The 24,927-nt window shown below is 44.8% G+C and overlaps 1 protein-coding gene across 3 annotated transcripts in view; it reads left to right on the forward strand.

Moving 5' to 3' along the window:
• The window catches only part of arnt2 (aryl-hydrocarbon receptor nuclear translocator 2), a 103,643-nt gene that overhangs the window by 5,123 nt on the left and 73,593 nt on the right, over window positions 1-24,927 (forward strand). For 2 of the 3 annotated variants that reach the window (XR_014568933.1, XM_083759563.1), the window contains exons 2-5: window positions 7,527-7,638; window positions 10,214-10,261; window positions 18,534-18,747; window positions 19,014-19,227. Coding sequence is in view for 2 of the 3 variants with exons in the window: in XM_083759563.1 (XP_083615689.1) it covers window positions 7,527-7,638; window positions 10,214-10,261; window positions 18,534-18,747; window positions 19,014-19,227 (588 nt within the window). In the remaining variant the exon portion in view is untranslated. The remainder of the gene's footprint in view (window positions 1-7,526; window positions 7,639-10,213; window positions 10,262-18,533; window positions 18,748-19,013; window positions 19,228-24,927) is intronic. The other variant, XM_083759564.1, reaches the window with a different exon arrangement.

Below are 24,927 nucleotides of genomic sequence, written 5' to 3' on the forward strand. Positions count from 1 at the left end.
ACCTCTGCCGCTGGTGTGAAAGGTGTGGAGAAACAGAGTCGTGTTGGTGTGACGGTGTCTGCTTTTTATTTTTTGTAAGGAGGGATGTTCTGTCAGTGTGAAGCGCACTGTTATAGGCTGTATCCAAGTTTTCTTGGTTATAGCCTCTTTCTCTAAAGCGATTAGTGAGGTCAGTGGCTTTTGATATAAAGTCCGTAGTGGAGCTACAGTTACGTCTGAGGCGTAAGTATTGGCCTTTAGGGATGTTACGGATGAGCTGTTTTGAGTGGTTGCTATCTGCTCTGAGTAGGGTGTTCCTGCTGAGCGGTTTGCGGTAGATGCTGGTGTTAAATAAGCCATCTGCGCTCTTGAATATTGTCAAGTCTAAAAAGTTAATTCTGTCGTGAAAGCTAAGTACTTAGTACTGGAGTTAACATATTGAAGGAACAAATGCAGCTCATCGGTGGTACCTTTTCACATTAAAGCAACATCATCAATGTATCTACGCCACAGTGTGATTTTAGGAAGGAAAATGTTGTTAACAGGGTTATAGATAAACCGTTCTTCCCAAAAACCCATGACTAGACGGGCATATGAAAGGGCAAATGCACTGCCCATGGCAGTCCCTTGACATTGTAGGTAGAAGTTGCCAGAGTATTTGAAAAAATTGTTAGAAAGAAAAGAATGATCTCAGCTAGATCAGTCAAAAAGGCTGAAGGGGGCAATGTGTGTGCCGGGCGTGTACTTACTACTTAGATAGTGAGAAATAGCTTCTAGGCTATAGGAGTACTTTTACTTTTTCTACTTTAAGTCCATTTTGGTGCCAATATTTTTGTACTTTTACTCAAGTACATTTAGAATTCCGGAGTCTTACTTGTAACGGCATATTTCAATATTGCAGTGTTGATGCTTTTACTTACGTAAAATATTTGAGTACTTTTTCCAGCTGTGTTAAGGCTCATTCATAGTCTGGATTTTCGGTGGTGAGGTGACCACCGCTCCGGTGGTGAGCTGACCACCGGAGCTGAAATAATGTTGAGCGGTGGTGAGTAAAAACAGAGATAAGGGCTAGGGCGTTAGCGGTGGTTTGCTCTTCACCGCGGCTCGTGATGTCATGTTGTAGTTTGGTGGTCACCTCGCTACCTAAAAATCCAGACTATGAATGAGCCTTTACAATAACACTGGCTGTGGTAATCTATATGGTAATCTGATAAGACTATGTGACAATAGTGTTAACCAGAAATGCACTCTGTCGAGGACAGGTGCCAACTTGCGCCATGCACACAAATAGGCCACGAATGGCCTACTTGGTATTTCCGAACGTGCCGTTACTCCTAAAATGTTCAGGAGTGGACGAGTGGTGATCTTTATTTTCTCGTGCAGCCTGTTCCCTTTCTCTGCCATGTTTCTGCTTCTCTGACCCATGCTCTCATTCAGTCAGTAGTATAGTGACCCGACCTTTTCACACATAGGTTCATGTGTCAAGAAGCGACCGGAGCCATTTCACAGAGATTCATTACTCAATACATTTAGTGAGTGGGTAAAATATAAAAGAAAATAAAAAAAGAAAATGGAATAAATAAATAAAAGCTACATTCGAATGGCAATTTTAGCTTTAGAATATTATTAATTATTATTATTAATGAATTTTCATTCGAATTTCATTCATATTATGAAATTCGTTCTGACAGCTCTACCTTTTACCCACCCAACATTGAAACATATCTTAAAGATGGAGTGCTGTGATTTTTGTACTTTATCCAATTTTTCATGTGTTTATGAGGTGACAGTACTTCATTAGACCCCATGGTGTGGTTCTTATGTGCAATGATGTCTTCTCTTTGTATTTATGGTTTCTTCCTGTAGGCTGAAACCTTGACAGTCAAACGTGCCAATAAAAAAAACAGTAATATAGTGACATCACACTAGTCCCCTCCCCTAACCCCTCCCCCTTTATCATACAACTACAGCTATGGGTTCAGGGTTCAGTTCAGGTGGATCACCACCCACCAGGCAAACCAGGCATACTTAATGAACTGGTGGGGGTGCCCACATAAAAAAAACGACATTTTAACATTTGTAAAAAAAATATTCCTCCTTATATAACAATAAGACCTAATGATCATGTTTTAGGGTGGAAATAAATCCTGGCAGTACATCTTTAATTACGTCACCATCAACAGCCAATTAGGGACCACTGAGGACGGGCCTACATACCACATACATACATACATACATACATACATACATACATACATACATTCTAGTCTAACTTGGCCTTGCATAGTCCCCAGTGAATAGGCAGGTTGCCCTTCACTGGTAACCCTATTTTGGAATTATTTTTAAATATATGAAGGTATTGTGGGCTTGGATTTTACAAAAAAGCCCCCCTTTTAAATACATACATACATACATACATACATACATCTCAGAAGTTGAAGCAGTTTTTAAGGACCCACTTTTAGGCCAGTGCAACAGAGCATGCTTTTGCCTTTTTTTTAAACCCTACCCATTTTAACCAAATACATGCATACATACATACCATGCATACGCAGCCGACCACAGTACTTGCACGCTCTGCTTGCGCAAGTATAAGACTAGGATGTGATGCAATGGTGTGAATGGTCGTGTTGATTTTTTAAACATTGTCTGCTGGTGAAATAACATGATTGCTGCAATCTGTCTGATACAAAAAAAAAACCCTCATTGTGTTTGTTCAGTTTAGGGTATAGTGAAGGAGGTTTTGTCTGCAAACACTCCACCTTTGTGTGTGTCTTACGTCGTGTGCGCTGAAGGCAACGTTATTCTCTCTGGCTTCCACACTTAATCTTTGGGATTGGTTTGATTTGTTAAAGTGTGTGTGCGTGTGCGTGCGTGCGTGCGTGTGTGCGTGCGTGTCCTTTCTACTGTATGTTTGCAACCGTGCACGGGCCGCAGGATTTTCAATAATGCTCCTCTTACAAATCACATTGATTGATTGTTTAGTTGTGAAGTGGCAATTTAACGACATGCTTCGCTTTAGGGCATTTAAAGTGTGTCGGGGTGTAAACAAGCTGTATGCATGTGACAGGACAGGAGTTAAGAAAAACTAAGGGCCGATTCATACTCCTATTTTAGAGCCGAATAAAAGTCGGTTCGGCTCTGTAGAGCCTATAATGTGACGTCATTTGAGGTTCGGGGGGGGGGGGGGGGGGGGGGGGGGGTACCGTCCTAAAGTGGTCTTTTCGGTGCTACTGAAAATTTCTGACGAGCCGAAATCATTCAGCACTACAGCGCCGAAACAGCGGTAAAATAGGAGTATGAATCGGCCCTAAGCTCTGAACGCCTTCCCTGGTCTCAGGTCTGAGAGCCCTCTCTGATTTAATGCATTTTAATTTCACCTATAGGGGCTTTTAGACTGGATGTGGAAGGTCCTGAGATGTGGGGAATAAAACAACACATGCGATTACTGTTCCAGCCAGGCGGTCTAGCTGCCCTGACACTGACACAGGTTACTGTTCCAGCCAGGCGGTCTATAGCTGCCACTGACACAGGTTACTGTTCCAGCCAGGCGGTCTATAGCTGCCATGACACTGACACAGGTTACTGTTCCAGCCAGACGGTCTATATGACACTGACACAGGTTACTGTTCCAGCCAGGCGGTCTATAGCTGCCACTGACACAGGTTACTGTTCCAGCCAGGCGGTCTATATGACACTGACACAGGTTACTGTTCCAGCCAGGCGGTCTATAGCTGCCACTGACACAGGTACTGTTCCAGCCAGACGGTCTATATGACACTGACACAGGTTACTGTTCCAGCCAGACGGTCTATAGCTGCCACTGACACAGGTTACTGTTCCAGCCAGACGGTCTATATGACACTGACACAGGTTACTGTTCCAGCCAGACGGTCTATAGCTGCCACTGACACAGGTTACTGTTCCAGCCAGGCGGTCTATATGACACTGACACAGGTTACTGTTCCAGCCAGACGGTCTATATGACACTGACACAGGTTACTGTTCCAGCAGACGGTCCTATAGCTGCCACTGACACAGGTTACTGTTCCAGCCAGGCGGTCTATATGACACTGACACAGGTTACTGTTCCAGCCAGACGGTCTATATGACACTGACACAGGTACTGTTCCAGCCAGACGGTCTATAGCTGCCACTGACACAGGTTACTGTTCCAGCCAGGCGGTCTATATGACACTGACACAGGTTACTGTTCCAGCCAGGCGGTCTATAGCTGCCATGACACTGACACAGGTTACTGTTCCAGCCAGACGGTCTATAGCTGCCACTGACACAGGTTACTGTTCCAGCCAGGCGGTCTATAGCTGCCACTGACACAGGTTACTGTTCCAGCAGGCGGTCTATAGCTGCCACTGACACAGGTTACTGTTCAGCCAGGCGGTCTATAGCTGCCCATGACACTGACACAGGTTACTGTTCCAGCCAGACGGTCTATATGACACTGACACAGGTTACTGTTCCAGCCAGGCGGTCTAGCTGCCGTGGCACTGACACAGGAGGCAGCTAGCAGCACTTCTACAGAGATAAATTACACATCCATTTTTACACTCTCTGATTTAAACTATCATTCAGTACTGTTTCTGTGTAAGCAAACTACTGTAGCTCTGTTGCATGCATCAAGTAGGGTTTGTCAGTATCGATTTCTTCGTACCTTCCTATTTGACTGGTCTATATAGTATATGGTATTTGTGTAAAAACATAATATATATAGTACGAGCAAGACGCCCTGAGGGCGAGAAGCGACCCGAGATCATGACGTCACTACGCGTTGTGAGCTTGTTGATCGGCTATTTTCAAGTGTATGACGGCATCAAGGCCCGACTAAATCAACTGTAGATTTAGTCGACTAAAATCTTATGACGTTTAGTCGACTAAAACTAGACCTAACTCTAAAACATTCCATGTGACTAAAACTATATGAAAACTATTCAAGAGACTATGACTAAAACTAAAATCTGAATTTGCTATCAAAAACAACAGTGGAAGCAAAGCCCTATCTCCATCAGATTAGTTTTAGAGTTTGCTTACTTATACCCACCTCATGAATGAGTGATGGCAGCAGCGCTCGCTCTGTGTGTGTGTGTGTGTGTGTGTGTGTGTGTGTGGGGTATCCTGGGGCGGAGTGAGAAAGAATGCTCACTGTATCAAATATTAACTGTGCTAGTACTGCATGGGTGCACTGGGGCATAGCGGAGTGTTGGTCTGGCCTATCCATTGCATCTTGGCCCGAATTACTGAGTGAGTGAGTGGAGGCAAGGTAAATAGAAAGGATTTGGTGGAGGCAGCAGAGAGGTGGATGCAGGGGAGAGGTGGAGGCAGCGGAGAGGTGGATGCAGGGGAGAGGTGGAGGCAGCGGAGAGGTGGAGGCAGTGGAGAGGTGGATGCAGGGGAGAGGTGGAGGCAGCGGAGAGGTGGATGCAGCTGAGAGGTGGAGGCAGGAGAGAGGTGGAGACAGGGGAGAGGTGGATGCAGCGGAGAGGTGGATGCAGCGGAGAGGTGGATGCAGCGGAGAGGTGGAGGCTGCAGAGAGGTGGAGGCTGCAGAGAGGTGGAGGCAGGGGAGAGGTGGAGGCAGGGGAGAGGTGGAGGCAGGGGAGAGGTGGAGGCAGGGGAGAGGTGGAGGCAGGGGAGAGGTGGAGGCTGCAGAGAGGTGGAGGCTGCAGAGAGGTGGATGCAGGGGAGAGGTGGAGGCAGGAGAGAGGTGGAGGCAGGGGAGAGGTGGAGGCTGCAGAGAGGTGGAGGCAGCAGAGAGGTGGAGGCAGGGGAGAGGTGGAGGCAGCGGAGAGGTGGAGGCAGCGGAGAGGTGGATGCAGGGGAGAGGTGGAGGCTGCAGAGAGGTGGATGCAGGGGAGAGGTGGAGGCAGGGGAGAGGTGGAGGCTGCAGAGAGGTGGAGGCAGCAGAGAGGTGGAGGCAGGGGAGAGGTGGAGGCAGCGGAGAGGTGGAGGCAGCGGAGAGGTGGATGCAGGGGAGAGGTGGAGGCTGCAGAGAGGTGGAGGCAGCAGAGAGGTGGAGGCAGGGGAGAGGTGGAGGCAGCGGAGAGGTGGATGCAGGGGAGAGGTGGAGGCTGCAGAGAGGTGGAGGCAGCAGAGAGGTGGAGGCAGGGGAGAGGTGGAGGCTGCAGAGAGGTGGAGGCAGCAGAGAGGTGGAGGCAGGGGAGAGGTGGAGGCAGGGGAGAGGTGGAGGCAGGGGAGAGGTGGAGGCAGGGGAGAGGTGGAGGCTGCAGAGAGGTGGAGGCTGCAGAGAGGTGGAGGCAGGAGAGAGGTGGAGGCTGCAGAGAGGTGGAGGCAGGGGAGAGGTGGAGACAGGGGAGAGGTGGAGGCAGGGGAGAGGTGGAGGCAGGGGAGAGGTGGAGGCTGCAGAGAGGTGGAGGCAGCGGAGAGGTGGAGGCAGCGGAGAGGTGGAGGCAGGGGAGAGGTGGAGGCTGCAGAGAGGTGGAGGCTGCAGAGAGGTGGAGGCAGGAGAGAGGTGGAGGCTGCAGAGAGGTGGAGGCAGGGGAGAGGTGGAGACAGGGGAGAGGTGGAGGCAGGGGAGAGGTGGAGGCAGCGGAGAGGTGGAGGCAGCGGAGAGGTGGAGGCAGGGGAGAGGTGGAGGCAGGGGAGAGGTGGAGGCAGCGGAGAGGTGGAGGCAGCGGAGAGGTGGAGGCAGCGGAGAGGTGGAGGCAGCGGAGAGGTGGAGGCAGGGGAGAGGTGGAGGCAGGGGAGAGGTGGAGGCTGCGGAGAGGTGGAGGCAGCGGAGAGGTGGAGGCAGCGGAGAGGTGGAGGCAGGGGAGAGGTGGAGACAGCGGAGAGGTGGAGGCAGGGGAGAGGTGGAGGCAGCGGAGAGGTGGAGGCAGCGGAGAGGTGGAGGCAGGGGAGAGGTGGAGGCAGCGGAGAGGTGGAGGCAGGGGAGAGGTGGAGGCAGGAGAGAGGTGGAGGCAGCAGAGAGGTGGAGGCAGGGGAGAGGTGGAGGCTATACTGTAGCTGCCACCTGGGTGTAAACATTACACCTGGAGGCAGCTAGCTGCCACTAAACATTATTGGCCCAAAACAATTTTTCCGTCGGCGATACAACCCTCTGATGCAACTTGAGCCCATTAATACTTTGTATGCCAAGCTAGCATTAGCATTTATGAAGGTAAGCTGTGCCGCTATCTGCGTCCACTTTAAGAGGACGAGTTTGTTCCAGCCTCAGGCTACAGTTTGTAGGCCTGTTCTGTTCTGTTCCAGAGGTCTCTGATATACTGGGCCAATTGGACTCTGCACTGACCCTAAGTAACCCAGTAGTGTTGTTTTAACTTGATCTTCCAGAGATGGGCAGCGAGTTGCCGGGTGCGGTTGCTATAGTAACCCACTGCTGTTGTTTTTCAGAGATGGGCAGCGAGTTGCCGGGGGCGGTTGCTATAGTAACCCACTGCTGTTGTTTTACAGAGATGGGCAGCGAGTTTCAGGGTGCGGTTGCTATAGTAACCCACTGCTGTTGTTTTACAGAGATGGGCAGCGAGTTTCCGGGTGCGGTTGCTATAGTAACCCACTGCTGTTGTTTTACAGAGATGGGCAGCGAGTTGCCGGGGGCCGTTGCTATGCCTGGAGTGGTCGGTGCGGGCCAGGTGAGGATGGGACCGGCCATGGCAGGCCGAGGGGGCAAGAGGAGGGCAGGAGGGTGAGTATTCATATGTTTAGACATCCAGGAAACCTTATAGTTGACTTCCAGAGCCTATGCCAGTGATTCTCCAATCTTTTGTGGCTTCTGTACAACATGATTAAAAATGACCGAAATAAATAACTATAACTCACTAACCATGACCCGACTACAACGTGTTGTTGCTTAGAAAAGGAGAACATTATATCTAGCATATCAGTGTTTTGGCAGCACATTTTGATTTTAGTTTTAGTCATAGTCTCTTGAATAGTTTTCACTTACCGGTAGTTTTAGTCACCTGGAATGTCTTGTTTTAGTCTAGTTTTAGTCGACTAAATATCATAAGGGTTTCATATCATAAGATTTTAGTCGACTAACTCTACTGTTGATTTAGTCGACTAAAATCTATTTTGGCAGGTCTTGATGCCGTCGTAATGGCTGATTTTACACAATAGCCAATCTACAACAATGTCTCTCTCACACGCACACAAACACACACACACACACACACACACACACACACACACACACACACACACACACACACACACACACACACAGGTTGTGTCAAACCATCTAACTCCCATTGTGTGTTAAACCATCAGGCGAACCATGCATACATACAGGATTCTGACAAGCTGAGGGTGGGGTTGGGTGGGGGTGGTGGTGGTGTTCTTTTAGCAGTGTTACTAATGTAGGAAGGGAAGGGGGAGGGGGACCATTTTGTTCATTAATAAATGAACAGCATGTCACTGTGCTATTTATCTATGATTATATTATTTTACCACTAAACACAGCATGTTTCCGAGTGACTCAGCCACCCTCCCCCCAATGATTATGTGCTTCACTGCATTAACATCATAGTAATTGCCACTGTATGTATGCTACGTACTGCTAGCATATGGGTGGATAACAGACTACACTGTATGCTACTGCCAGCATATGGGTGGATAACAGAGTCAAGGTTTAGATCAACACAGAATGCCCAATAAATAATGGGACTTGATATGAAAATGGTTGAATACCACTGCTCTAAATAGTTGAATATAATTCTCTATAATTCTCTGTCAACGACTACATTCAGTTGGATTTAGTGTGTCCATTTGACCAGAGAATGGGTTTGTTCACAGTTCAGTGAAGGTACTGTATGACTCCAGACATCAACGCCAGTTCAGTGAAGCTAGTTGGAGTAAGGTGTTCTTATGAGTAAGATGTTCTTATGCTATGGCATAAGAACACTATTACCTTCTTATGCCATGACATACGAAGGTGCATTACATTCACCCATTCACACACGCATTCACAGTACATTCACACACACATTCTTAGCTTAACTCTTTTGCTTTTCAGGTAGGGTGGAGTTTTGTTTGTTGTTTTGGCCTTGTTGGCATCCCTGAAGTTATCGGCTTTCCCTCGTAATGAATGTAGGCCTACACAGTGTTTTGGTTACCTGTCTGTGTTACTCCTTAGCCTTGTTTTGGTTACCTGTCTGTTACTCCTTAGCCTCTAGACTCTATATTAGGTGGTAACACTGTCTGTGTGTTACTAGACTCCATATAAGGTGGTAACACTGTCTGTGTTACTAGACTCCATATAATGTCTAACACTGTCTGTGTGTTACTAGACTCCATATAAGGTCTAACACTGTCTGTGTGTTACTAGACTTTGATTTGATTTGATTTGATTTACCGGTATTTAGAAAAGCAATCATAATACAACATTATAATCAGTGATTCAAGGATTACACAGTAAAGTCCAAAGACTTATTTCCACTGAGGTACTCTCACACTGAACGGAACAATACTTTAAAATACATCACAAATACATAACAGTACATATACATTACATACACAACACAACACATACGTCCCTATCCATCCCTCTAAGATGACCCTTTATAGGGGTAGTAGCCCTTTTTTAGTCTTCTGTTTAAATGTCCTCAAATTGGAGGTCAGTTTAACACTGGATTCCAGGCTATTCCACTGTGTGGCTCCTATATAAATGAATGAGCCTTTGCCCACTTTACTTTTAAAAGCAGGGAGCACCACATCTGCAATACGAGCACATCACACCCATCCTCCGCTCACTCCACTGGCTCCCCATCTCATTCCGGACTGAATACAAGATTTCCCTGCTAACCCACCAGTGCGTCCACGGCAACGCCCCCACTCCCCCCCTACCTCAAGGAACTTGTCACAGTTCAATCCTCAACCCTCTCCCTCCGCTCCTCAAACACCAACCTCCTGAAACCCATAAAGACTAACCTACGCACCATGGGTGCCCGGGCCTTCTGTTCGGTCGCCCCCGAACTGTGGAACGCTGTCCCCGCCCACCTGAGAGACTAAAAACTTTCCTTTTTACTAAAGTATTTTTATAGCCTTGCTATGGTGTGTTGTTTCTCTGCTTTTATTTTGCTGTAGCACTTTGAGATTCCAACGAATGTAAAGTGCGTTATAAATAAAATCTATTATTATTATTATTATTATTATTATTATTATTATTATTATTATTATTATTATTATTATATAAGGTCATAACTCTCTGTGTGCCTCTAGACTCCATATAAGGTCATAACACTCTGCCTTGCTCTCCTCAGGATGGACTTTGACGATGAAGACGGAGAAGGACCTAGCAAATTTTCAAGGTGAGAAAACACAAAGGGAGACTCCAGTAGTAGTACATTAGTATTACTACACAAGAAGTACTACAGTGTGTGTGTGTGTGTGTATATATATATATATATATATATATATATATATATATATATATATATATATATATATATTAGGGATGCACCGAAAATTCGGCCACCGAAAATATTCGGCCGAAAATGGCTAAAAATGTATTTTCGGCCTATTCGGTTTCGGCTCAAATAGGCCGAAAATATATCACCGAATAGTCAAAACACCGGGTCGGTATAAACACAACACGCGATTGTCTTGAACGTAACCAGAGCGCTCCGCATCTACCTCTCTCCCAACTTCAGTCTCCCCCCACACACACACACACACACAGCGTCAAGTTGCTCTGTGCTGTGGCTGCGATGCGCTCCGCGAAATCTGCGAGCTCATCAACAGGTCCCAAAACATGGTATTTGTGAGCACCGCCACTGTCTATTCTTTTGTCGTATGACAAAAAATGCTCCCCAATGTCTGAATCTGTGAGCTTGCAGGCAGGCTATGACGAACACTAGCAGTAGCTTGCTCGTTAGCTCCTCAAATTTTTTCCACCTGTGTAATCTCAGCAGCGCATTGAAGTGGGCACAGGCAGGGCAAAAGCAGAAGCAGAACGTCCGTGAACGTTTTGCTTAACAATGATCAGTTGTTCAGTGCTGTTTAACTTTGGCAATATGTGATACTAGAGAACATGCTAATATGGCTGCTAAATAAGAACGTTTTCCCCTATGAGCTAGCATGCTATTGTGTGTGTGTGTGTGTGTGTGTGTGTGTGTGTGTGTGTGTGTGTGTGTGTGTGTGTGTGTGTGTGTGTGTGTGTGTGTGTGTGTGTGTGTGTGTGTGTGTGTGTGTGTGTGTGTGTGTGTGTGTGTGTGTGTGTGTGTGTGTGTGTGTGTGTGTGTGTGTGTGCGCGTGCGTGTGCGTGCCCCATAGACTGTAAAAAATATGGACAAAGCGTTCGCCGGGTCTAACATGGACGTAAAATGAAGCCTGTTATTCCTGCACTGTAAGTCGCCATCTTTCTAGATCCGTTTGGTACCAGCTGGCCATTGGCTGGCTCCGTTTTGGACCAGCTGGCCATTGGCTGCCCAGACAACGAGGCGGGACTTCCCCCCTTCTTCTCCGTTGGTTTTTATTTTGACTCGAGTGGGAGGGGAATCCCGATCATAGACTGTAACGGTAGCCACGCCCCTCAGAACATACGCGATGTTTTTTTTTCTTTATGGTCATTTTTTTAATTAATGGGACCATAATTTTCCAAAAGGAATATTATGACATTAGAAATGAGACTTTAAACTAGTGACTGGAAGAAGAAAGTATTCATGACCATGTTTATTAAGGTAATACAGTCTAGGTGAAGTTGGGCCAAAATACATGGGCCTCTATGGAGCTATGGGGCTTTTTGGGTCCAGTCCAGCGCCACAACAGGCCATTATATGAACTACCGATTTCAAATGAGGCTTCACGAAATATCTGGCTGACTGCCCCCCTGGCGTGCCCACACACTGTGTAGGACAGTGGTTCTCATAGTGGGAGTTCCAGCTAAATTATAGATAGTTAGGAAGTAAACCAAGTGGGGCCGGTCTGTAACAGAGTGCAAAAATGGAACCAAATACACTCTCAAAATTTACATTGATTTTTACAATAGAAATAAAAATAAATTGGGGTCCCAGAGATAGAAATGGGAAGAAAGACAGTCAGCTATACACAGTCAACATTACAGATTACAGTATCATTACAAGTACAAGGAATGGCAATGAAATCAAATTGTATTAAAAAGGGGGTAAATATTAATTTTGAAGGAGTATTCATTTTTATTGTCTTTATTGTTAGTTACAACATGCCTACAATAACTTGAAGCATTTTTTTTAAAGGTAATTGCAAAAAAGGTGCCATAATCCGATTAATCGTTTAAATAATCGCCCGATGAATCGATTATGAAAATCCATAATCATGTCTTTTGCCATAATCAGGTAGCTTTACAACAAAGCTGTATTCGGCTATTCGGTATTCGGTTTTCGGCCAACTGTTTCCTATATTCGGTATTCGGTTTCGGCCAAGAATTTCCCTTTCGGTGCATCCCTAATATATATATGTAAGCCACACCATCCAACCAAATTCACATGCATTCATTTGATGTTTCGTCACAACCTCACAAGTTATAACTTAATTTTATACTTATGATAATAGTTTATTGTTCGGTTTCATTATACCTTTTCCCTACATGCTTATTGTTTCTTACCATTTTCTGTGTCTCATTCCATCCTGTGTTTGTTCTTCGCTGCAACGTGATGTTGGGTGAAATCAGCCCTTAGTGCCTTCTGTCAGAAATATGGGGAGGGGATGGGGAGAAATACATCTATCACAATGTATCAGAAATGTCTCTGTCAAGACATTTATAACACTGTATTTCTATCAGAAATGCATTAATCAGATGGTAATTCTATCAGAAATACATCTATCACAACGTATTTCTATCAGAAATGCATTAATCGGGGGCACGGTGGCACAGTTGGTAGTGCTGTCGCCTCACAGCTCGAAGGTCCTGGGTTTGATTCCCACTGGGGACGCTGTGGGCGCTGGCGGCGTGTCCTCTCCTCCGCGTCATCAGTGCCCATACCCGAGGCGGGGTTGAAAAAAGGGCCTTTCTGTGTGGAGTTTGCATGTTCTCCCCGTGTCCCCTAGGGTAGGTACCCTCACATGTTCTCCCCGTGTCCCCTAAGGTAGGTACCCTCACAAAAAGCATGCAGTAATCCTGGTCTCTAAACTGCCTCCCACTGGCCAGCCGGGGCGCGTGATGGAGGGGAAAGGAACTGGTTGGAATAATGTGTTCCTTCCATGCGCTATGTCCAACCGTTTCCCCCCTGTCGGGTGTAAAGGAGCGACTTGGACACTCATGCATGAAGGAAGCATGAGTTCAAGTCCGTTGCTCTCCCCTTGTCCCCCATATATGGGGACTAGGTTGGCGGAGGGTGTGTAGAGCCCAGGATCACATTAGATAATTGACACAGGGGTGAAAAAATGGGTTACAGAAATCGTGGAATAAAAAAGAAGAAGAAATGCATTAATCAGATGCTAATTCTGTCAGAAAGACACCCGTCTGCGTTCGGTGCCACTCAAAGTGAGGGAAGCCCCGCCCCTGTATTTCTGTCAGAAGCAGCTGAGGGCTGATTCCTTCCTGTCTTGTCTAGCAGGGGTACACACACACACACACACACACACACACTCTGGCCTCTCAACGGAGAGACAATGCTGCTCTCTGCTGGAGAGACGAGTAACCGCAGGGGCAACGAATAGAGTAGTAGTATTTGTCCATGGATAGCAATGGTCCGTAGGGATGGACATAGGGATCCATCAGGGGGCGCTGTTGCACTACTCACTTCAGACAGGTACAAGAGAGAGACTTTAAGAGAACACTTTCAATTGATGTTGTCTGTTTAAACCAAAGCCACAGTAGTTTTGGCTCCAGGTGACACATTGTGAATGTAGTAATGTTGTTCAGCAACTACAGACTACAGTAAAAAATGAGAATGGTGTGAGAATCGTGATCTCTGTGAGTCATTTGAGCGAGAATTATGTTATACTTTAGCTATTGGAAAAAATTGCAGATCTACAAGCTCGTAGCGAGGCACGATCTTGTAGATCTGCTATTTTCTTTTAATCGTGAAAATGTGGCGCAAATCTTTGAATAAATGTTCTTTCAGAGCATTTTTAACTCAAATATTTGCTTCTGGGGTGTCCCTGCAACAACATATTTGAGATGGGGGTCGGCGGCAAAATACAAATAATTCTGGGCGTCCTTGACATGAAATAGTTTGAAAACTACTGATATAGAAACATAGGGTTTTAAAGAAAACTGTCAGGATTTAGAAGGCATTTGTAGAATCAGGTCTAAATGGGTCAAGTTTATTGCATGTTGCTATTCCTCCACCACCTCCACCTCCAACCAATCACCATCGCTGTGAGTTGTTTCGTTTGTCTGTCAGTATCATGAATGGACTGGAGGAATGGAGGCGTTATTAATGCTACCACAATGCATTCTGGGCTATGTATGCTGTGTTGTGTTGCATAACGTGTTGCATTCTGGTCTATGTATGCTGTGTTGTGTTACATACGTGTTCCTTTCTCTCTGTTCTGCAGGTATGATGATGATCAGGTTCCTGGTGGAGAAAAGGAGAGATATGCCAGGACATGGTATATGGTAGGACTAGCCTAGCATGGCTAATAGAGGATTATACATCCAGGTAGGACTAGCCTAGCATGGCTAATATAGGATTTAGTACTTAGAACTTAGTAAAGCTCCCATGCAGTCAAGGCTTTATCATAGATTAACGTTTTGACTCAGAGTCTTCATCACAACCTTTCAACCATTTCAGACCAGACACCCACCAGGGCTGGGCTGCAGTGATTGGTGATAGTTCCAAGAGGCACCACATTGCATCACATCTGCTTGTTCGGAAGTCCTATACTTGTGGGAACAAACAATCTGGAAGCCCTAGCTACAGGATGTGGCCCCTGTAAGTTTAATTAGAGCATTGACAACAGGACGGTGGCCCCTGTAAGTTTAATTAGAGCATTGACAACAGGACGGTGGCCCCTGTAAGTTTAATTAGAGCATTGACACCAGGACGGTGGCCCCTGTAAGTTTAATTAGAGCATTGACAACAGGACGGTGGCCCCTGTAAGTTTAATTAGAGCATTGACAACAGGACGGTGGCCCCTGTAAGTTTAATTAGAGCATTGACACCAGGACGGTGGCCCCTGTAAGTTTAATTAGAGCATTGACAACAGGACGGTGGCCCCTGTAAGTTTAATTAGAGCATTGACAACAGGACGGTGGCCCCTGTAAGTTTAAGTAGAGCATTGACAACAGAACTGTGGCCCCTCTAAGCTGGCAGTGGCGATTCTGAAAAGCAACGTTTGCTGACTGCAAACTTTGTCTTTGATGTAAATTATAACCACTTGTATGTTTATACCCTCAGAGAAAACTATAAATTATGGACATTATGCAGTACTGTCATGAACAGACATTATGCAGACAGAGTGCTGTCATGAACATACATTATGCAGACAGAGTATTGTGTCAAACATACATTATGCAGACAGAGTATTGTGTCAAACATACATTATGCAGACAGAGTATTGTCAAACATACATTATGCAGACAGAGTATTGTGTCAAACATACATTATGCAGACAGAGTACTGTCATGAACAGACATTATGCAGACAGAGTACTGTCATGAACAGACATTATGCAGACAGAGTACTGTGTCAAACATACATTATGCAGACAGAGTATTGTGTCAAACAGACATTATGCAGACAGAGTATTGTGTCAAACAGACATTATGCAGACAGAGTACTGTGTCAAACAGACATTATGCAGACAGAGTATTGTGTCAAACAGACATTATGCAGACAGAGTATTGTGTCAAACAGACATTATGCAGACAGAGTATTGTGTCAAACATACATTATGCAGACAGAGTATTGTGTCAAACATACATTATGCAGACAGTACTGTCATGAACAGACATTATGCAGACAGAGTGCTGTCATGAACAGACATTATGCAGACAGAGTATTGTGTCAAACAGACATTATGCAGACAGAGTATTGTGTCAAACAGACATTATGCAGACAGAGTATTGTGTCAAACAGACATTATGCAGACAGAGTATTGTGTCAAACAGACATTATGCAGACAGAGTACTGTCATGAACAGACATTATGCAGACAGAGTACTGTCATGAACAGACATTATGCAGACAGAGTATTGTGTCAAACATACATTATGCAGACAGAGTATTGTGTCAAACATACATTATGCAGACAGAGTATTGTGTCAAACATACATTATGCAGACAGAGTATTGTGTCAAACATACATTATGCAGACAGAGTATTGTGTCAAACATACATTATGCAGACAGAGTATTGTGTCAAACATACATTATGCAGACAGAGTACTGTCATGAACAGACATTATGCAGACAGAGTACTGTGTCAAACAGACATTATGCAGACAGAGTATTGTGTCAAACAGACATTATGCAGACAGAGTATTGTGTCAAACAGACATTATGCAGACAGAGTATTGTGTCAAACAGACATTATGCAGACAGAGTATTGTGTCAAACATACATTATGCAGACAGAGTATTGTGTCAAACAGACATTATGCAGACAGAGTATTGTGTCAAACATACAGTATGCAGACAGAGTACTGTCATGAACAGACATTATGCAGACAGAGTATTGTGTCAAACAGACATTATGCAGACAGAGTATTGTGTCAAACAGACATTATGCAGACAGAGTATTGTGTCAAACATACATTATGCAGACAGAGTACTGTCATGAACAGACATTATGCAGACAGAGTATTGTGTCAAACAGACATTATGCAGACAGAGTATTGTGTCAAACAGACATTATGCAGACAGAGTATTGTGTCAAACAGACATTATGCAGACAGAGTATTGTGTCAAACATACATTATGCAGACAGAGTACTGTCATGAACAGACATTATGCAGACAGAGTACTGTCATGAACAGACATTATGCAGACAGAGTATTGTGTCAAACAGACATTATGCAGACAGAGTATTGTGTCAAACAGACATGCAGACAGAGTACTGTCATGAACAGACATTATGCAGACAGAGTATTGTGTCAAACAGACATTATGCAGACAGAGTATTGTGTCAAACAGACATTATGCAGACAGAGTATTGTGTCAAACAGACATTATGCAGACAGAGTATTGTGTCAAACAGACATTATGCAGACAGAGTATTGTGTCAAACAGACATTATGCAGACAGAGTATTGTGTCAAACAGACATTATGCAGACAGAGTATTGTGTCAAACAGACATTATGCAGACAGAGTATTGTGTCAAACAGACATTATGCAGACAGAGTACTGTCATGAACAGACATTATGCAGACTGACATGAACACAGTTAGGGATGTTTCATTCCTGATCCGATACCACAATTTATGTGTTGATCTCGTGTTGTGTTTATACTATAGCTATCTAGCTATATATCTCATGTTTATTGCTATTTAGCTATAAATCTCATGTTGTGTTTATAGCAGACTCTTCACAAACAGAAGTTATTTTGTCAATCTAGCTGAGTTTGACTCAGACAAACACGACATCGGTTCTGGTATTACACAGGGCTCAATTATTGGTCCCCTGAATTTCCATTTCTATGCTGATACCCAACTATATCTTTCTGTAGCTCCAGATGATCCCTGTGCTTTAGACCCATTGATGACCTGTCTGTCTAGCATCAAATGCTGGATGAGTGAGAACTTTCTAAAGCTAAATGAGGATAAGACAGAAGTTCTCATAATCGGTTCTAGTGAGCAGAAATAATCAATAATAAGCAGATTTGGCAACCTGACTGTAGAAAGTAACAGTACAGTAAAGAACTTGGCGGTCATTATTGATTCTGAATTGAATTTTAATTCACACATTAATCATGTTACCAAGATTGCCTTTTTTTCACCTTAGAAATATTGCACGAATCAGAGCCTATTTGTCATTGGACAATAAAAATGCTGATCCACGCCTTTGTTTTTTCTCGGCATGATTACTGCAATGGAGCCAAAGCAAGTGTCAAAGTACAATAAAAACTGTGGAAAATGTAAAGTATATTCATTCACCTTCTCAAAACATCAGAAAGAGATGTGATAGTCAGCACTCCCACAGACTCTAGTACTTAGGTATTGATATCAAAATATACTTTTAAATGCCAAAAGTAGGAGGAATTCATTATGCAGAATAGAAATTATTATCACGTTTCTGTCTGTCTGTACGTGTGTACGTCTGTAATCCACGTAACTGGAGAACTGTTCGCCCCACCGACTTCACCCAACAGGGGGTGCAGTGGCCGGTGTCGAGTCGGTCAGACCCACGGCTGTCCAGAATCGCCACAAAAAGGCCTGCCCGGGCTCTGGACAGGGCCCCTGCCCAGTGTCCATACATGGAGCTGGCCTGTTCTGACACATGTTTGGAGTCTTCCAAACAGTATCTTAACTCCTCCTCTCTGATAGGGCAGGGCAGGGGACAGGGCGGGTATCTTAACTCCTCCTCTCTGATAGGGCAGGGCAGGGGACAGGGCGGGTATCGTAACTCCTCCTCTCTGATAGGGCAGGGGACAGGGCGGGTATCTTAACTCCTCCTCTCTGGGGACAGGGCGGGTATCTTAACTCCTCCTCTCTGTTCCAGAGAGAATCACAGCGAGATCGAGCGCCGCCGACGCAACAAGATGACCCAGTACATCACGGAGCTCAGCGACATGGTGCCCACATGCAGCGCACTGGCGCGGAAACCCGACAAGCTGACCATCCTGAGGATGGCCGTGTCGCACATGAAGTCTATGAGAGGCACGGGGAACACGTCTACAGACGGAGCCTACAAGCCCTCCTTCCTCACCGAACAGGTAACTATGTTACATCCCTCTCTGTGTTTATTGCACAGAGAAAATAGCAGATCTACAAGCTCATAGCGCGCCACCGAGTGGCGCGCTATGAGCTTGTAGGTCTGCTATTTTTGAAAAATCGAAGAACGACTGACATAGAAACATAGATTTTTCAGAAAACTGTCATTTTCAAATAGACATTTTTAGAATCTGATCTCAGGTCAAAATGGGTTAATGGACGAAACGAACCCTGTAGTAACGCGTGAACGTCCCCCCTCACCCCTCAGGAACTGAAGCACCTGATCCTGGAGGCGGCGGACGGCTTCCTGTTCGTGGTCGCAGCGGAGACGGGTCGGGTCATCTACGTGTCGGACTCGGTGACGCCCGTCCTTAACCACCCTCAGAACGAGTGGTTCGGCTCCACGCTCTACGAGCAGGTCCACCCCGACGACGTGGACAAGCTGAGAGAGCAGCTCAGCACCTCCGAGAACTCCATGACAGGTATGATAAAAAACTACAAAACTCCATGACAGATATGATACAAAAAACTACAAAACTCCATGGCAGGTATGATAAAAAAAACTACAAAACTCCATGACGGGTATGATACAAAAAACTACAAAACTCCATGACAGGTATGATAAAAAAAAATACAAAACTACATGACGGGTATGATAAAAAAAAACTACAAAACTCCATGACAGGTATGATAAAAAACTACAAAACTCCATGACAGGTATGATAAAAAAAACTATAAAACTCCATGACAGGTATGATAAAAAACTACAAAACTCCATGACAGGTATGATAAAGAAAACTACAAAACTCCATGACGGGTATGATAAAAAACTACAAAACTCCATGACAGGTATGATAAAAAAAACTATAAAACTCCATGACAGGCATGATAAAAAAAACACAAAACTCCATGACAGGTAAAATATAACAGCTCAGCACCTCTGAGAACTCCATGACAGGTATGATAAAAACCAAAAAGCAAGGCAGTCATTTTTGGATGATGTACTGATGGACATTATCCACTGTGGACACTAGAGGGCGCCATTGATATGTGAAATGTCCCTCTCATTCAGTTACTGCTCTGTCTGTCTGTCTGTCTGTCTGTCTGTCTGTCTGTCTGTCTGCCTGTCTGCCTGTCTGCCTGTCTGTCTGTCTGTCTGTCTGTCTGTCTGTCTGTCTGTCTGCCTGCCTGTCCCTCTGTCTAACTGCCTGCCTGCCTGTCTGTCTGCCTGTCTGTCCCTGTGACCCCAGTCGAACCTTCTGTCTCACTGCAGCAGGAGCATGAAATCCACATAACACAATAATCTCCATAAAGAATTGTGTTACAGTAGATAAAAAAACACATTACACTCACGCACGCACGCACTAGACTTTGATGTCATAGCTTCCTTCCAAGCCACTTCTCGTGTGTGTGTAATTTAATTGAGTGTAAGTCAGTAGAACTAAAGCAGAATGTTGAGTAATTTTGCTGTGTGGTTCTTTTAGCGTGTGTGTGTGTGTGTGTGTGTGTGTGTGTGTGTGTGTGTGTGTGTGTCTTAGTCCTTTTTGTTTTGCCAGCGAGCTGAAGTGAAGAATGCAGCCACTGATGAATGTGAACACACACACACACACACACACACACACACACACACACACACACACACACACACACACACACACACACACTGCTGACTGAAATGGAAAAACATGATTGTTTTCTGAACCCCAGTTGTTACTGTCTGTCGGTAATGTGTTGTGGTGAAAGACGATGGTCTGGGTTTCTTCTGAAGCGATCTGAGGGGAAAACCTTCCAGAAGGAAATGAGCAGCTCAGCTCTTATGAAAGAAATCTGACTGCTTTAAAAAACTGGCAAATTACAGTCGGATCAGCATGGGTTGTTGTGAGGAAATCTGGTGAATAACCCATTCTGACCTGAGATCAGATTCTAAAAATGTCTTCTACATCCTGACAGTTTTCTGAAAAAGCTGTGTTTCTATGTCAGTCGTTCTTACATTTAAAAAAAATAGCAGACCTTTGTTGATCACGTAAGAACCCTGACGGTTGTCCAGAGATGAGCGATATTTGAAATATTTGAACTATATAATGGTGAACGCATTATGCTATGCATTGCATATGCGTCGTGCAAACCGGTGGCTGCGCGCACACACAGGTGCCCCCCCCCCCCTCTCCTCCTTTCTTCTCTTTCCCCTCCCCCCTTCTCTTCTCTTTTTATTTAATTTACTTACTTTTTTTTTTTTCTCTTTTTCTGTATTTTTTTTTGTAATTTTCCCCTTTTCCAGCTGTATTGTCTCTGCATTGGGGAAGAGTGGGTGGGCACAGTGGGTGGACGGGAGGAAAATGAGGGGTGCCTTAAGACGTACGTACTGTATCAACAAATGTATATGCTGACATGTATAAGGACCCCACATGGGAGGAAAAAAAAAAAAAAAAAAAACCCAATAAAAATATATTAAAAATAAATACAACATTTTTAAATAGCTAAAGCATAACGTAATGATAACACCAAAAGGGGTTCCCGCCTAAAATGGGATAAACTCGCAAATAAGAAAAAGGATCAAGTTCAGTTTGACTTCTGAGGAAGTCTGAGTCAGTCTTTGGCATCGACTGTATGCAGACATTCATACGGCCTCTGCACATCAACATCCTTTTATTACCTCTGAAATGTACAATAACAGAAATAAGATTGGATTTTAATCACACCTGGACGTTGCAACTTCCCGTGCTCAAGTCTCATCGTACGTTTATCAAAATGTGATTTCCACCCAAGGAATTTAGTGGCTAGTATATCAGCGGGTAGAGTGGCCGGATGGGAACCGTGAGGTTCCCGGTTCAATCCCTGTGGGTTCCCCCAGAGTTAGTGTCGAAGTGTCCTTGAGCAAAACTCTGAACCCATTCAGACCTGAGGCCGATTCTAAAAACGCCTCCCAAAACCTGACCTAAGGTTTTCTGAAAACCTTCATAATCAAATTCTTACTAAAACAAAAATCACACCTGTGTGAAGTGAGGGGCGCTAATATATTAAAGTCTAACTCATGTTGCTATTAATTAATCCTGGTGGGCGGGAACACCTTTTGGTGTTTCAAGCATTATGTTATGCTTTAGCTATTGAAAAATAGCAGATCTACAAGCTCATAGCGCGCCACCGAGTGGCACGCTACGAGCTTGTAGGTCTGCTATTTTAGAAAAATCGTTATAATGTGGCGGAAATCATTGAATATATATTTCAGAGCGAACATTTTTAACTAAAATATTTGCTTCTGGGGCCTCCCTGGAACTACATATTTTGAGATGGGGGTCCGTGGCCCAATAGAGATAATTCTGGGGGTCCTTGACATGAAAAAGGTTGAGCACCACTGACACATAGAAACATGGGTTTTTCAGAAAAAAAAAGGATTTTGAAGCCTTTTTTCTTTTAATCTACCTCAGTCCAAAATGGGTTAAGCTGTATGAAATACTTGCCATTAGTATAGTGGGCATGTTTTGGCTCCAAGCTTGGGCCGTGTGATTTGATTGTGAGATGGCAGCAGGGGCTGTTTTTTTTATTTATCCCCCCCTGAAACCATGAAGACGAGCAACACAGCTCCATGTGCCAGAGCCCCTGAAACCACCAAGACGAGCAACACAGCTCCATGTGCCAGACCCCCTGAAACCACCAAGACGAGCAACACACTGAACACAGCTCCATGTGCCAGAAAGACCCCCTGAAACCACCAAGACGAGCAACACAGCTCCATGTGCCAGAAAGACCCCCTGAAACCACCAAGACGAGCAACACAGCTCCATGTGCCAGAAAGACCCCCTGAAACCACCAAGATGAGCAACACAGCTCCATGTGCCAGAAAGACCCCCTGAAACCACCAAGATGAGCAACACAGCTCCATGTGCCAGAAAGACCCCCTGAAACCACCAAGATGAGCAACACAGCTCCATGTGCCAGAAAGACCCCCTGAAACCACCAAGACGAGCAACACAGCTCCATGTGCCAGAAGACGAGCAACACAGCTGAACATGTGCCAGAGCGGATCCCACGGCTGCTGAACCTCATCTAAAATATTCTGATTAGCCGTCAACCCTAAACCTGAGCTCAGGTCTCGTCTCGTCTCGTTTCCTCCTCCGTTGATGTTCCCCTCGTTTTCTGGCCCGACGCTGGTTGACGGGAGCAAAACGGCTTGTTATTCCGTTAACCCATTTAGACGATTCTACAAAATGTCTGACAGTTTTCTGATAAACCCTGTGTTTCTATATCAGTGGTTCTCAAACGTTTTCCTGTCAAGGACCCCCGAAGTTAAAAACGTCCGCTCAGAAAGAATATATATTCAAAGATTTTCATCACATTTTCAACAAAAATCTAAAATAGCAGATCTACAAAGTACAACCTCATACTATGAGCTATTTTTCAATAGCTAAAGTTTAAAGTACCGTAATTTCCGGACTATAAGCCGCACCTTTTTACCCATGATTTGAACCCTGCGGCTTATACAACGGTGCGGCTTATCTATCGATTTTTACAGCTAACGCAGAGCCATCTAAGGCTCTGAGCTAACGAAACGGCCACTAGGGAGCCACCTGCGGCTTATAGTCTGGTGCGGCTTGTATACATACATATTTGGGATTTTCCCTAAATTATATTATATTCAGGTGCGCCTTATAGTCCGGAAATTACGGTAATGCTTTAAACACCAAAAGGGGTGGATATTACTGGCAGGTTGTTTTTGTTGGTTCTGTCTGTCTGTCTGTCTGTCTGTCTGTCTGTCTGCCAAAATGACAAAGCCACAGGAATTCATCTTTCTTTTTCTGCAAGTCTTTGACTCTCATGATTAGGGTTGAGTAACCGCTGCTCTTACTGTACACACACACAGCCGCTGGCAAATGTAATTCACCTCCCCTCCTTCCCAAGGACTGCAGGTGTGTGTGACATGCATGCACACATGCGCATACGCATGTGCGCGCACACAGATACAGTATATCTTGCGGGACAATTTGGCTTCTCTGATGCTGTGTGGATCTTAGAATGGCATCCATTCCTACTCCGAGACACACAGAGAGCACAGTAGACTCATCCTGGGATAAACAACAACCTTCAGCAACCCCGTTCCCTGCAACCTTGTGTGTGTGTGTGTGTGTGTGTGTGTGTGTGTGTGTGTGTGTGTGTGTGTGTGTGTGTGTTGGACACTGACCCTGTCTCATCAGGTTCCTTGGAATCCCCCCCCCCCCCCACACACACACACACACACACACACGCAGGGGGAGCATGAGGTCACCGTATAGCTTCGTACAGGAAACTCACTGTGGAAGCCAAACCACAGAGATAACATTTCATATTGATATTTCATCATTCAGAATGAGTATATTCAGTAAAATGTATAAAACATAACTGCTTGAAGATTATAATTGCTAAATGCATTGTTTATTTCATTGTATGTACTACATTGAGAGAACATTTTGTACCTTGGATAATTGGTGTGCATTGATATCAGCCAGGTGTAGCTTATATTGGTCATTAGAGAGCTGTTTTGATCACAGTGACAGAGAGGCAAGTCAGAGGCAGAACAGCTTGGAGTTTGGAAGAACACAGTTTTCTTACCGTCGTCGTCCTCACCTAACCTGTGGAACTTTCTTTTTGTGTTTTTTGAGAAGTAAACCGTGAATCCATTTTCACCACCGTTTGGACTGAATTATTTTAATACAAGAAGAGATTTGTTTTTGGGAATGTTACAGTGAGTGAACGAGTAAATTCAAATGGCTAGCAATATCATCATCAGAAACAAATCTCTCTCTAAATCTCTCAAAACCAAAACCAAGCGAACAAGACCATTTGCATGATTGTGAGTTTAGAGGTTTAAATCCACTAGAAAATTGTCCACTAGAAGCTTCAAAATGCTCCAATCTTAAGGATAATCAAACATAGCCAATCTACAAGCTCTCTGCGCAACATGATTACATTATGGAATCCAAATGACTGATACCCACAACCATGAGTATTGAGTTGCAACTAACCCTTCAGACTATGTGTTTTAAAGTAAGTCTCCCATTGGCTTAGAGGCAGCCTAGAAACGAGGCAGCCAATCATCTTTTTGAGACCTTAATTCTTACCTTGTGTTGATGTTTCTGAATGCGTGTTCGTCTACCCACAATGCAGTGGCAACAATTGACACGCAGAGTTGAGGATTTACAAATGTTATT

This window comes from Protomyctophum parallelum (assembly GCF_964188405.1).
Source record: "Protomyctophum parallelum genome assembly, chromosome: 2".
In the NCBI taxonomy this organism is placed as follows: Eukaryota; Metazoa; Chordata; class Actinopteri; order Myctophiformes; family Myctophidae; genus Protomyctophum; species Protomyctophum parallelum.